Source organism: Pteropus medius, unplaced genomic scaffold, assembly GCF_902729225.1.
Source record: "Pteropus medius unplaced genomic scaffold, Ma_sr-lr_union100, whole genome shotgun sequence".
Lineage (NCBI taxonomy): Eukaryota > Metazoa > Chordata > Mammalia > Chiroptera > Pteropodidae > Pteropus > Pteropus medius.
The window spans coordinates 1,622,592-1,636,847 of record NW_024349798.1 but is presented as its reverse complement, the minus strand read 5'-3'; the positions used below and the strand labels follow the sequence as shown (position 1 = coordinate 1,636,847).

The window sequence follows — 14,256 nt, the reverse complement described above, 5'->3', positions numbered from 1 at the left end:
GACAAGAGGATGTGCCTTGATGAAGGAAGGGAATGGCTGGGTTGGGGAAATGGGAAGCTATAGAAAAAAGGCCAAATAGTATCCTGCTACTCAGTATGGTCAGCAGTATCGCAACATGGGAGCTCATTAGAAACGCAGCACCTCAGGTCCCATCCCACAATTGCTGGTCCACATCTGCAAGCTCCCCAGCTGATTTGTGTGCACATCAAGTGAGACATGCTGGCCTCATTAAGAATTATGATTATGAGTCATGTGTCAGGCTACCTGGTTTTACATCTGGCTCTGCATTCATTCAGTGGCTATGTGATCTGTGGGAGGTTAATTAATCTTTCTAAGCTCCTGTTTCTCTTCTATAAAATTGAAGTATTGTAGTCTCCCCTTGAAATCTCCCCAGAAGATGCCTGAAACTGGATGGCACCAAACCCTATATGTTGTCTTTCCTATACATACATACTATAAAGCTTAATTTATAAATTAGGAAGAGATTAACAAATAAGAAAATAGGACAATTATAACAATATAGTCATGCACCACGTCTTTTGATTACATTATTTTCTTTTGTGGCTGATTTAATCTCATGTTGTTTTGTAGTGACAAGCTCTATAGGCTGTAGCCTAGGAACAGTATGCTGGACCACACAGCCTAGGTGTGTAGTTGGCTAGACCCACTAGGTTTGCTTAAGTACACCCTCTGATGTGCCCATGAAGACAAAATCACCTAACTACGAATTCCTCAGAATGTTTTCCTGTCATTAGACGGCATGTGACTGTACTATAATAAAAATTGTGTGAATGTGGTATCTCTCTCAAAACGTTTTATTGTACTGTACTCACACTTCTTGTGATGTGAGATACAATGTCTTAGTGATGAGATAAAGTGATAAGATAAACAGCACGCAATTAAAAATTTGTGAATTGTTTATTTCTGGAATTTTCCAATTAATATATTCAGACTGTGGTTGGCTGCGGGTAACTGAAACTGCAGAAAGCAAAACTGCAGATAAGGGGGTATGACTGTAATAACAAAAACTACCACATAGGATTGCTGAGGATGAATGAGATTATGCAAAGTGCCAAGCTTGGTATGTGGCACTGAGAAAGGGCTCACTATGGTTTTGAAGGTTTCTAATCAGGAGTTTTAGAAAGATCACCTCACAAGTGATCAATCTCTTTGATCAAAAAGATGAATAATCTGTCTCATCACAGAAGAAATGCAAATTCTTTTACAATGAGCAGTCTTTCCCATATCACCCCCAGATTGCTGAGGAAGATAAGAGGGAACTGGAACCCTCTAGCACTTGCTAGTGGACTTATAAAGGTCCTGCCACTTTGCTCAGCGATCTGGCAGTACTCAAAAACTGGGTAGGTGCATATTCAATGACCAGTGATTCTATCCCTGGATATACATTTGAGGTGGGTTTCCAATGAGGATCACTACAATAGTGCTTGCACCAACATCCTGGGGCTAGAACTGGGTTTGGTTACAAGGGACAGAAATCCTCGAATAGCAGTGATTTAAAACAAGACAGAAGTTCCCCTTTTCTATGAAAGCCCAGAGGTCTGCAGCATCGGACTGTTAAGAGGCCACATGGAGGTTAATGCTCTGACTCTCTCTCCCTGTCCTTTGCGTGGCTTCCATCCCCAAAGTCACTTCACGTCAGCAAGGCTGTTCCATTTGCAATCAGCAGCAGGAAGGAAGCGAAGGAAAGGGGCACACACTGTCCACTTATGGTCACATCCTGGAAGTTGTACCCCTCCTCCCCATATACCCCATAAGCCTGGCTAGGAAGTAGTCTTTATTCTGAAGTTTCTATGCTTTGCTAAGAAACAGGAGTTCTGTTACCCTGAAAGGAAGAAGAATGGATGTGAGGGGACAACTAATGGTCTTAGTTACAGCAGCTGTAGTAGGAGTCCCATGAGGGCCACAAAGACAGAAATCTTCAAGTACACGCAAGCTAAACGTAGTCTCATTTACTCTGTTGATACTGAATACAAAATTTTAATGTGTTCGACCTTATTAATAGACATAAAAGACTGAAAAAAATGAGAGCTATACCATATCCTGTATTATTTAAATGTTATAAAGGTTTATTTCTGTTGTTTTTCCCACATCGTAAGTTCAAAGGAATGCCACATTCCAACAAAAAAAGTGTTTATGATACACTTTTGCCAAAATTACACCCCATATAGTGGGAAATTAATGGCTCTATTAGTAGACAGTGCTAGCTCATTATATGGTGAAAATAAAACTTGGATTTCATATACGAATGTGAATTTCAAATAGTTTGAAAGTAGTAGTGAATATTTAGCAGCCAGTATAGCCTATTATCAGCCAGTGAGAACAAATGTCTGACCATCCAGAGCAGATGCCAGCCATTGCAGGTACCAGCATGCACTAGCTGGACTTCAGCCCTATTTAGTGGCCTAAATGTGAAAGGAAAAGCAAATTAGCTAACAAAAGAAAATATAAAATATCTTAAACATTTTTAAATAAGAAATCAAAAAACAATAAATGATATGATAAAATAGTTAATACACTTACATTATAATTAAAATTTTCTGTTCATTCCTTTAACCCATATAAATTTGTACTGTTTGACTTACGTGTGCCCAGTTCCCCCAAATGAGCAAAATAAAAATTTTAACTTGTAAAAAAAAAAAAATTCTGTTCAGTAAAGGACACCCTTGGATAAACAAACTCCAGTGCCATTCTGAGCTTTTTGTAACTGCCCAGGAATATGTGAGTAACTCTGGAGAATAAATACAGACAGGAAGCCCCTATAAGAAATTGAGCAAAGATGAATTAGCGGTTCGCAGAAAAGAAAAACCAGAAAGGCTGACAGATATGTGAAGAAATTCCCCAAATTCCTAGTGATCGGATGAATGTACATTAAAACACAGTGACACTTTATGCCTATCAGACTGGCAAAAATTAGAAATTGGGCAATAAAAATGATGGTGAGGATTAAGAGCAATGGGAAGCTTCCAGTAAAAGGGTCAGTGACCATCTAAAGAAAAATTTGGTAGAACCATAGAGAAATTAAACAGTCTAACCTGTAATCTCATCCTGAACACCTATGCCAGAGAACTTTACACACGATCATGGAAGGAACACATAACAGGATGTTCACTGTGGCCCTGTCTACATGCCAAGGGGCTGGAAACACCTAGGGGTCCACCACTTAGCAAATGCATAAGTAACGTGCAGCTGACATCCCAGAGCAGTTCAAAGCAACAAAGCAGATATAAAACAAGCAACACATATTGAGTGAAAAAAGCAGCAGCACAACATCTATAGCATAACATCACATATTTAAAAAAAGATATTCATACATACAATGCTGCATTTTACAAGGATGCATTCATAGTCAAAGACATGCAATTAGCACCCTAGAATGAATGCTTATGGGAGAAGATGGTGTGAAAAAAGGGGGGAAAGCTATAAAAACCAGAGAAGTCTTTTATTGACTAAAATCTTAGATCCAAAAAGGCTCAATGTTTTCAATTATGCCTTAAATAATGTGTGTGTATCAGGAAGGGGGCTATAAAGGATCCTGGGGTGAGTTAGACTTCCAAGGCTGAGAACCCGCTATATCTTTCAAAAAAGTAACCCACTGTCTGTGTTTAAGCTCATGTATGTGTGAGCTTGATCATTTATTTTCCTGCAAGCCAAGGAACCACACTGTGTGTGTATGTGCCTCAAGCAAACTACACCACCTATCCCCAAATGACACGAAGGTCACTGCTGGTCCTAGATGTGGAGTAAATCCCAGGCCTGGAATCCCATACTCAACCCTAATTCATTTCAACTCCCTGTTTAACTATAAGCAGTGTCATAAAATAGACATTTTGGTGAACAAAAGGGTGATGGTGGAAGTGAAAGGGTATGGGTGAGAGGTATCCCAGGAGATTGCAAAACTCAGCACACCATATGAATGGAGCCACAGTCTACCTAGGGCAGCAATGGCAACCACAAAACTAACCAGGTAACTAACGATTTGAAACCAGGGTCAACAGGAGAAGAGGTCAAATATCATACCTTAATTTTTGCTTCGGCTTAAAAATAAGTTCTACCTCAGCTTCAGCTAGCCTTTATGGGGCCAAAAGGGGGCAGTCATTCTCCCCAAGTCCAGGCTGGGCCTCCAAACAGGGAGTGGGTTTTCAACCCCAGACCTCAATGAGGTCCCCAGATTCCATGCCCAGATCAGCAGGCAGCTCCTTGCCTGAAAGCTTTGTCCCATCAAAGAAGAAGGAGAGATTGTGGCCCGAGAGTCCCATGGCCTCCTCGTAGCGGGACATGAGGGTCTTGAGAGGAGAATCCTGGATAGGCAAGAAAAAATGGATATAAGAATTTGAAAAGAGAGATTAGCGAGAACTTGTAGGGACAGACAAAGGACCTGGGACAGGGAAGACAAGGGGACAAGTAAAGGCAGTGCCCATGGAGGAGAAGGCAAATGGACAAAGAAGCAAGCACAGTGGGTTCCTCTCTAGGGAACCAGGCCACAGAGCCCAAGGCTTAGGCTCTGGGTCAGGCAGGTTCTCCAAGACCCAGGCCCCACACCTACCAGTGGAGGCGTATATTGCAATGACGAGGAGAGCCCAGACTCTGGAATGAGAATGACCCAAATGGAGACCAGGCTCAGCCACTTAACTGGATGTGTGACCTTAGGCAAGTGTTATGGGTTGAACAATGTCTCCCCCGCCCCAAAAAAAGGTATCTTGTGGTCCTAACCCCCGATAAACATGAATGTGACCTTATGTGGAAGTAGGGCTTTGCGAATGTAATTAGTTAATACAAGGTCATACTGGATTAGGGTGGCACTAATGACTGGTGTCCTTGTAAGAGAAAATGGAGACACGCAGGGAGAAAGCCATGTGACAAAAGAGGCAGAGGTTGGAGTAATGCAGCTACAAGACAAGGCTTGACAGCCATCACCACCAGAAGCTAGAAGGAAGGATTCTATCCAGTCTCAGAGGGAGCACGACCCTGCTGACGCCCTGATTGCAGACTTCTAACTTCCAGAACTGTAAGAGAACACATTTCTGTGGGTTTGAGCCACCCAGTTTGTGTTACTTCATTACAGCGGCCCTAGGACACTATGAAGTTATCCCACCTCTCTAGACCTCGGTTTCCTTATCTGTTAAATGAGAGTAACGATGGTGCTTTCTCATATAAGATTGTTGTGAAATTCAATAATATCCGAAATGTGAAGTAAGTATCCTTAGAACAGGGACTGCCACTTAACAAGTGTGGCTTTAGTTGTTATTTTGGTGGGTTTTAGTGGTTACTGTCCAAGGGTCCTTTCCATTTTAACCGGAAGGAGTTAGGAGACTAGAGCAGAGGTTTCCAGAAGAGGGGAGGGACACTGAATGGGTTTTTCCACTATCTAGGACTATCCAGGAACTCGAGACTAGGGAAGGCAGTGTCTCCAGAGAATCAGGGCTAGGAGGAATTCATCTTCAATTAAATGACAAGAAAGACAGCAGAAAAAAGGGTGAGATGCGTGGAGAGCCATCTTTCCTACTCACTCGAGACAGTGAGACTTCCAGCGTCTGGTGTTTCTCCTTGCCCTGTACCCGCAGCTGGAGCAGATGGGATGTCTCTGTGGCCTCTGGAGAACTTGCTAGCACCACACAGTCTGTAGGAGGCAGGATCAGGAATCCAGGCCTAAGCAGCGGCTGGAAGCAGGGCCCTACATGGGACTTTCCCCTTATCCCCTCCCTGTGGCAAAAGTCTCCTCAAGGATCCACCTCCCTGCCTTCCTCTCACCAATGATGTCAGCCACTCCAAGCTTTAAGGTTCTGGGAGTGGCGGTAGGGGACAGCTCTGTCTCTCCAAAGAGCAAGAGGATCCTGCTTGGGGACACCCCGAGATGAGCAGCCATGTGGTCCACCACACTCTGTAGGGGCTCCGACTGGGGAGGAAGACAAGAAGCAAAGGAGGTCTTCCTGCCTTGATGTGCTCCATCCCACCCAACCTCCCTTCCACCCCAACACAAGCTTCTGGCCTTTGCTACTCACTGAGCTACTCAGCTGTAAGTTTCATCACATTTACCTAACAAAGTATAGAATAAAATCATGTTGATAAAGGGTTCAGGCAAGCAACATAAAGAAATGAAGCGACCATGGATTAGGAGGAAAAAAAAGGAGTGGTGGGGACTGCAGCAAAGTGGACCTCACACGCCACATCTAAACAGGCGAGCTGTTTTGAGCGGGAAGAGCACCAGCTGACTGGTACCAGGTGGGAATACAGCCAATGGGACTACAACTTCCTATTTAAGAGAAGCCAGACATCTGGACCTTTGTATGAAATCATCCAAGGCAAAGGTTGACAATAAACTCACATGTTTTAAAAGCACTCTACACGGCCAAAAAAGAAGGTGCACTGTTGATAGGTCCATGGGCTGTCAGTTTGCAACCTCTGGCTTAGTTGCCTGCTCGATGCATGGTTATGGCTCAATAAATGGTCATTTCTGTTATCATCCTTGTTTTTGAATGGAGTCATCCCTACCAAAATAGTAATCTTCACCAGGAAGCTGGGGGAGTGCAGAATGACTGAGTGACATCTGTGTGTCAAATGCAGAAAGAGTATTACGCATATTAAGAGCATTAAATAAGAGGGAAGCACAGGATCAAAGGGAAGGAAAGAGGGAGGGGGCAGCACCCTGGGGAGGGGGTCAGCAAGCAAAGCTTCTTAGGATGCTTAAGTGGAGCCTGAAAGAATGGTGAGAAATTTGCCAGAAAGTGAGGGGAGACTGAGAAAAAGATAATCTGGACAGCGGGAACAGGGAGTGCAAAGGCATGGAGGCCTGAATGAGTGCTGGGCAGATCCAGAGGGCAGGATGGGCAACAGAAGACAGAGTCAGATCATGGGGGTATAGCTCAGGGATAGAGCATTTGACTGCGGAAGACAGAGTCCTTTCTCCCAGACGTCAGTCTCTCCACAGGTATCTTCTGGGACCCTTCTCTCACAGGCCCTTCAGGCACTTACCATTCTGATGGGCAATCTGACCAGGTCAGCACGGCACCGGATTTTGAGCGGGAAGAGTCGGGGGCTCTCTGGGAGAATGGGCCCCTCCACAAGGACCACCTCATCATCTTGGCTCAGGTGGTCCTGTCCCTGGCGCTGCTTGGGACTCAGGCAGGAACGGAGATCCTGGAGGCGCTTGTTCACCTCCCTTGGGTGCAGAAAGGACTTTGGGTCAGCTAGGGTGGGCCACCCTCCATACTGCCCCTCTCCATCCCAGCCAGAGCCTCCTACCCTCGGCACCTTAACTTCTGGAGTGCCCGAGTATGTTTTCTGCTTTTTGTCCTTGGCAGAGGTGGGGGCAAAGGAGAGGTATCCAGATCCCTGAAGAAAGAAGAAAGGGACAAGATGGAGGAAGAGGAGACAGCCCAGCCCACATCCGTCCTCATGATCTATGGACCCCTGGGAACAGAGGAGAAGTTGGAGAATCAAGAAGGAACACTTTCCAGTAACATCTACCTTACTGGAAAACAAAGGGAAGAAAATGCCTTTTCAAGTAAGTCACTTCCTAGGTGAGTGTCTGCCAACATCTAACAGACACCAAGCATTTACCATATGTCAGGTGTTAACTCTTGATCTATTCAAAAATTCTGACACAGGTACCACTATCATCCCCATTTTACAGAAGACGAAAGCGAAGCATACAGACAACAGTTAAGAGGCAGCTAGCCAGATGTGAACCACGAGGGCAGTCTGGCAGTCTCCAGAGCCACATTATTACCACGTCACCCTGTATTACTACCATCTCACTCCACTCCCATCCTGCAGGGTCCGCTGTCATCCTTTCATGTGGGCCACCTCTTCTCCCAAGAGCTTCACTACTCACCTAAGCCTCAAGACTCCTTTCACCCCTTCTTATCCTTTCACGAACCACTCAAGGGTCCTGCCTGCCTCAGACTACTCCTCCAATTCCTTTTCTGCCCCTAGAGCTTCCGTGCCCCGGCCTTACTCACAGAGACATCTGCTTTTCTTTTTCTTCTTCTTCATCTTTACTCCTCAGCTTTTTCTTCCAGGGAGAATCTGGACATGGGGATTCCTCAGTGTGGGGACTGCTAGAATCTGCCACATCCCCCTCTGGGGACAGAGGAGAAGACAGTGGAAAGGGTTAACCAAGAGAAGGCAGCAGGAGGCCGAGGAGACACAAGTCACAGGGTACAGAAGGTCCTCAGAAAGGAGGAGATTGCTGTGGGGCACCCCAGACACACATCATGATACTGGGAAAGTGCTCAAGGTGCAAGAGTCAAAAAGGAAATGCCTAACTCAGAGAAAAGCATGAGCTGGAATCTGAGAGATTGGCGCAGGAGTGTCTGAGCCTCGTGCTAAGGTATGAGACAGTGTGGCAAGTGTGGACAATTGGAAAGTGGCCCACTCCAACTTTTTTGATCACATGTACCCACAAATATAAAATACCAGTCTACAGCCATGCTACCCTGAACAAGCCCGATCCCATCTGATCTCGGAAGCTAAGCAGGGTCGGGCCTGGTTAGTGCTTGGATGGGAGACCACCTAAGAAGACCAGGTGCTGTAGGCTTCAAAAATTAAAAAAAATAAGGGATTGTAAGCTGACAAGGTCCTTGCAATCTGTGAGGTCAACCAAGGGTTGCTTCACCTAAAAAATTAAAAAAATAAAATAAGATAAATAAAAACTAAAGTATTTAAAATATTTATAAAATATTAAATATACAACTCAGAAAATACATATTTACTTAATACTATTAATACTATGATTATAACACTATTAGTAATATTATGTACTATTATACGTGTACATACTATTACATATATTATAAACCAAGCATTAAAACAGATGTTGTCAAAGTATAATTTTTAAAAAAATGTTTCTATATTTTCTTCCTGTCCTCAATTTGGTGGGTATAGAGAGACTACGTGAGTCAAGCTTTGGGACAGGGAGGAATGAGGTAAAGCGATAAGTAGTATAGACCTTCTAACCCCATGTTTCTCAAATTTCATCCAAGAGTGTCATTATCACATTTCACTAAATCTCTGCGTTATTTGTTTAATATCTTTCTTTAAATAATTTATTTTAACTTAAATTCCTTATAAAAGGAAACTAGGTATTTCTTTCCTTTTTATTGAGGTATAATTGACATATAACATATTAGTTCCAGGTGTACAACATAATGATTTGATATTTGTATACATTGTAAAATGATGAGAAACCGGGTATTATTCTAGAATATAGACACTCTTTTCTATTTACTTGCCACCAATAAAAGATCATTGTTAACCATAAAAATAAATACTATGAAAACAAAACAATGACGATAAATCCTGGGTCAGTGGTTCTCAATCAGAGGCAATTTTGCCTCCTAGGGGACATGTGGCAATATCTGGAGAATACTTTGGTTGTTACAAGTGGGGGAAGGGTTTGGGCTGTGATACTGGCATCTAGTGCATAAGGGTCAGGATGCTGCTAAACAGTGCACAGAACAGCCCACAACAAAGAATTATCCAGTCCAAATGTCGATAGTGCTGAGGTTGAGAAACTTTGTCCTGGCTAAATACGGCAACTGCCAGTGGCCCGAGCTTCTGCATTTCTAACAAGCTTCCAGCAAATGCGTAACACTTCTGGACCCATATTTTGAGAGGCAAGGACAGAGGTATACTTTATATAGTATTTCCACATGCCTTGTACTATCCTAAACTATACATGTAGCCCAAAAGAGGGCTATACTCTCTTTTAATTAATTCTCACTAAAATCCTTTGACATAGGTCCACAATTATATCCATTTTCCTGATAAGGAAATTGAAGCTTTGAGAAATTAACTTGTCCAAGGTCACAGAGGCCAGTTGGTCCTTAAATCAGCTCTTCGTCACCCTATCATACTCCCTCATGGTACAGAAGTCTTGGTCCAAGGTCTGCATTTATCTACTAGGTCACTTCCTTATTAGACTCGATTCCTAGTCATTGCCCTTGGGTGGGTTGCAAAAATCACATCACTGAGGGAGGACAAAGGCTGGGCAGCCCTGATAAGACTCAAAGGACACACTGGTAGTTGCAGAGTGTACCCAAGGAACTTGTCGCAGACGTAACAAGATGTTACAGATTTTCAACACCTCCTCCTCCACTGTCCCCAGGATTACAGAATCAGAATCTCCAGGGATGGTACCCTGAAATCTGTATATTAGCACACTCATGTCTATTCGAGTTGGGGGAAGGGTGGTTTGACCACACTTCCTGTGCCTTCTGATTAATAAACAGGCTCCTTTTAGGACTGGACCTTTTTTTCTGGCTAAGACTCAAGAGTCACCTCTCATGCCTTTCCCTTAACTTCAGGCAACAACTAAGTACAGGGATGTAAACTCCCTCAGAGAGACTAGCGTTGGGCAGCTCTTCCCTGAGGCCCTCCCTTACCTTCCTCAGCCCCTGGGGGACAGAGTTTCAGGAGGGGCAGGTGATCTGGGATGAGGTGGAGGCTGCTCTTCACCTGCAAATACAAAAGTGCATCAGCCCCGAGTCCTCCTTCCACTGAAAAGGAAAACGGGATGCTTCTTCCCTCACACCTAGGCCTCCTCCAGCTTCCAAATTCTCCCTAAGGATGTAGACACCACAGCCTTCTCCAGGGACTCAGGAGACCAGCTTCCTCAAGATCCAAAACTGTATTGCCCTTACTCCTACACTCCCTTTGCTTAAGGCATGCAGGTTTAGTTCTTTTTTTACTAGGCTGCTAGCCATCCCACTATCTTAGAATCTTAGGGAATCCCAGCCCCCTAGCTCACCCTACCACCTGGAGACACAAGCCTCCTGGAACCCCCACTCCTCTCTGAACTTCTGTAAACTCCAGCCCCAATACCCTACCTAGCTTCCTGGATCCTTAGCCATGAGCCTCAACCTCAAAACCCAACATGACCCAAATCCCAGTCCAATCCTTCCATCCCCTCACTGAACTCTCAGGGATGCCAGCTCCGTAGCCTCTCTATGCCCCCTGCGAGAATCCCAAACTCCCAACACACTTCGAACCCCCTCATTCCATCAGTCTGCAGAAACCCCAAGAATCCTGCATCTCTCTGCCTCCAAGGCCCTAGCTCCTACTTCCGTTTAGACCCCCAAGACCAACCCCAGAACCCTACCCTCAGCACTCCATAAACCCAGCCCTTCCACGCCAGCCCTCCCGGGAACCAGGCTACACCTTCCCGGAGTACACTGGAACCACTGGCGCCTCCCCCGGATCCAGCAGTAGCCGCCGCCGCCGCCTGACCAGGACCGGAGCGGCTCCAGCCGGCCGCGCGTCCTCCCCTTCGCTGTCACTGTCGCTGTCGTCCTGGGGCGCGGCTGGCACGGGGGTCTCCGGGAGCGGGACTTCTACCGGGTCCACAGCGCCGCGCGCCGTTGCGACCTCCAGAATATCCTCATCATTGTCGCTGACCAAGTCCACAATTACCGAGTCCAGGGAGCTCCGGGCTGGAGACCGCTGGGCGCGAGGACGCCGGCCTCGCCCGCCCCGGGCCCCCCGAGCCCCCCGAGCCCCTCGGCCGACACCGCCGCCTCGGGCCCTCCGACCCCGCTTCCTCACAGGTTCCGACATGGCACACACCCGACCGCTAGTCGCCCGCCTCTAGTCGACTCGCCCGGCCCACTCCCGCGACTTCCGCCCTTCATTGGGCGAACCGCCTGCTAGTCAACACTTCTACCCGCCCATACCCTCTGGATCCGCCTCCCTGCGTTTTCACTGGCCGTTTCTCCCGCCCATCACACACCCACCACTGAGACCAAGGCGCCAAAGATTCCAACGAGCCTCCGCTCAATCAGCGTAGGTTTTAATTCGGCCGGGCTCACCCATTGGCCGGGCTGCCGCGCTTCCAGCCCAGCTTTCTCTCAGCCCCGCCCACAGGAGAGATCCGTTTTCCCGGTTATTGGAGCATTCTGGGAATTGTAGTCCTCAAACCCTCTGACTACAGGGATGAGGAAAACGAACTGGGGATTGTTTTTTAAAATCGACGAATTAGGCTTCAGACTTCACGGATATCTCTATTATTGTTTCCTCCAACCGCGTTCTGAGCTAATTCCACTCCACGCCACCTACTCTCGCAAACGCCCCTCTCGTGCATAATCCACACAGTACGCACCCTGTACCAACAATTTAATACCACTCAAGTCTACGAATTGCCTCCGACAGCATACAAACCCTCCCTCATACCAGACGTCCCGAAAGACATCTTTCACAAATGTCAAAACAGCATACACCCACACAACGCCCTCCCATTACATACACCTGGAAAAACATACAAATGAAAAATAAGAGTTTTAATTCTCCCTGTTGAAAATAAGGGACATGACTTTACCCCACTCTTTTTCTTTCAGAATTTCTCGGGCCTTTTCAAATGTATGTATATCTTTATAATGGCTAAATAAGCATCCTGCCAGTCGCATAACTCAGGAACTCCAGGACTGGGAGCCAGCCACCTTTTTGAAATGCAAACATCAAGGGAGATAGCTCCCCATCCCCCAGTTCCTGGAGGAGAATAACTTCCTAACTTTGGTGGAGTCCTTGCTGCAATTCACAAAACTACCTCCTGACATGAGAGGTTTGTTTCTCTCCCTCTCCCTCCAAGGTGGGAAGCTGAGAAGCTCTGGAGTGTGGTTTCCTCCTGGGTAGAAACCTGCGAATGGTCTTGGTGCCCTCTGGTCCCTGGCACACAGTAGGCCCTTAATAAATACCAAATAATAATAATAGTTAATGTTTGACTGCTTACTATGCCACTGTCATGTGCATTATATCCCATTTAAGATTCATTTGGGTAGCTTTAATGATTATCCTTATTTTACAGACCAGGAAACTACAGCAGAGAAAGCTTGAGTCAAGCAGCTAGCAAGGGAATTCAAACTCAGTCAGATTCCAGAACACTGGGCTGCAGTGGGCGTACCTCTGTTCCTCAGCTTCCCCAGAGACTTCCCTGGGGTGGCAGAGCCCTCAGGAGTGTCTCCATCTTTTGCACACCTGAATCTCAGGACTTTCCACAGACGTTCATTCACTCTTCTTTCCCTATTTATTTCCTGAGCTCCTGATCTTTGCCATGCTCTGGCTGGTTACCAGAGGCACAAAGAAGACCCAGACATGGATTCATCCTCAAGAAGGCAGGGTGTTTTCACCAGGGGTCACATGTTCATATGCTTAAGGAACAAGCAGGAAACCTATACAAATGAAGCAGACTGGATGAAAGGTAATAGGAAATGGCGGAGATTATGCCAATAGGAAGAGCTTATTTTAGCTTTACGGTAAGGTAAGGGTGTGAATGCTAAGCCAGACCTGGGATTTTAATTTTTTAATTTTTAATTTTTTGCCATGAGGACTGTATTCAAGATAGAAGCCCAAGGAAATGCTAGAAGTTCATATCTCACCACCCACACTCCAAACACACGTTACACGAAAATATAACAAGGAATACTGCTTTCTTGCTTTCTTTCTTTTTAAAGATAGTTGAGCTCAAAAGCAAGACAGAATCTTCCCCATGCAAAAAATAAAGAAGGAAATCAAATCCACAACAGTGGGAGAGGGCTGTAGTCAAGCAGGCCATGGGGGGATGCTAAGATCCCTAGGATTGGAGTTTTACACCTATATGGGAACAGAAGTCAAGGCGGAGGCCATGGGAACAGCAGAGAGCTGAAACTGGGTGCACTGCACAAAACTAGGAGCTAAGAAAGGGCTGCCTCTTCTGGACACAGAAGACAGAGAAAAAACCCATCCACAGGCCCTGGGCTACAGCATAGAAGCAAGGCACTCAACAGGCAGTGGATGGAAAAAGTCGTAGCAGGAAATCAGAATCCCAAGGACAGTCTATGGCCATACCACCCTGAATGGCAGGATCTTGTCAGATCTTGGAAGCTAAGCAGGGTCGGGCCTGGTTAGTACTTGGATGGGAGACTCCCAAGGACTACCAAATTATGAACTTGGATTCAGACCAAACCTCAGGTGCAAAAATCTGCTCTGAGAAACTCATGAGTAAAATGGTCAAACCTGTGTAGCCTGTAAGACTGTGGCAGAAGCCAAAGTAAACTGGCCCCCCAGGGGGTGGCAACGGATCCCAGGGAACTCGTGGGACTCATGCAGGCAGGAAAAAAACAAAGAAGTCAAAGAAACCTTCCACGGTGACATGCCATGGGAGAATTCACCCCATTGTACAAATAGTAACTATACCAGGTCCCTTCCCTAATGCTACAGTTGGGGAAACTGAGACTCATTGAGTGTAAGTATGTTGCCTACAGTTAG

General features: G+C 45.8%; 1 protein-coding gene and 1 non-coding gene across 4 annotated transcripts; one reads left to right on the top strand and one right to left on the bottom strand.

Moving 5' to 3' along the window:
• Positions 1-2,062: 2,062 nt before the first annotated feature.
• Positions 2,063-11,605, bottom strand: NFATC2IP (nuclear factor of activated T cells 2 interacting protein). 3 transcript variants are annotated; one of them, XM_039884663.1, is made up of 8 exons: positions 11,179-11,605; positions 10,404-10,476; positions 7,980-8,100; positions 7,261-7,350; positions 6,991-7,177; positions 5,770-5,914; positions 5,529-5,638; positions 2,063-4,319 (listed from the first exon to the last, which is right to left on the bottom strand). In XM_039884663.1, the coding sequence occupies exons 1-8, from the start codon at positions 11,572-11,574 to the stop codon at positions 4,161-4,163; spliced, it is 1,281 nt and encodes a 426-aa protein (XP_039740597.1). In that variant the 5' UTR covers positions 11,575-11,605; the 3' UTR covers positions 2,063-4,160. The 3 variants fall into 3 exon arrangements, with proteins under 3 accessions (XP_039740597.1, XP_039740599.1, XP_039740598.1); XM_039884665.1 differs by having other exon boundaries at positions 11,431-11,605; XM_039884664.1 differs by having other exon boundaries at positions 7,270-7,350; positions 11,179-11,604.
• LOC120620736 (5S ribosomal RNA) lies at positions 8,439-8,557 on the top strand. The gene has a single exon (XR_005657967.1). It is a non-coding gene; the product is annotated as a 5S ribosomal RNA (ribosomal RNA).
• Positions 11,606-14,256: the final 2,651 nt, after the last annotated feature.

Bases quoted from the DNA above. Each gene is read 5' to 3' on its own strand.
- NFATC2IP (XM_039884663.1), bottom strand. From the start codon at position 11,574: ATGTCGGAACCTGTGAGGAAGCGGGGTCGGAGGGCCCGAGGCGGCGGT. The intron at 7,351-7,979 runs GTGAGTAAGGCC...TTCTTTCTTCAG, and splicing joins AAAGAAAAGCAGATGTCTCT to GGATCTGGATACCTCTCCTT. The intron at 5,639-5,769 runs GTGAGAGGAAGG...TGCCTCCTACAG, and splicing joins TGGAGTGGCTGACATCATTG to ACTGTGTGGTGCTAGCAAGT.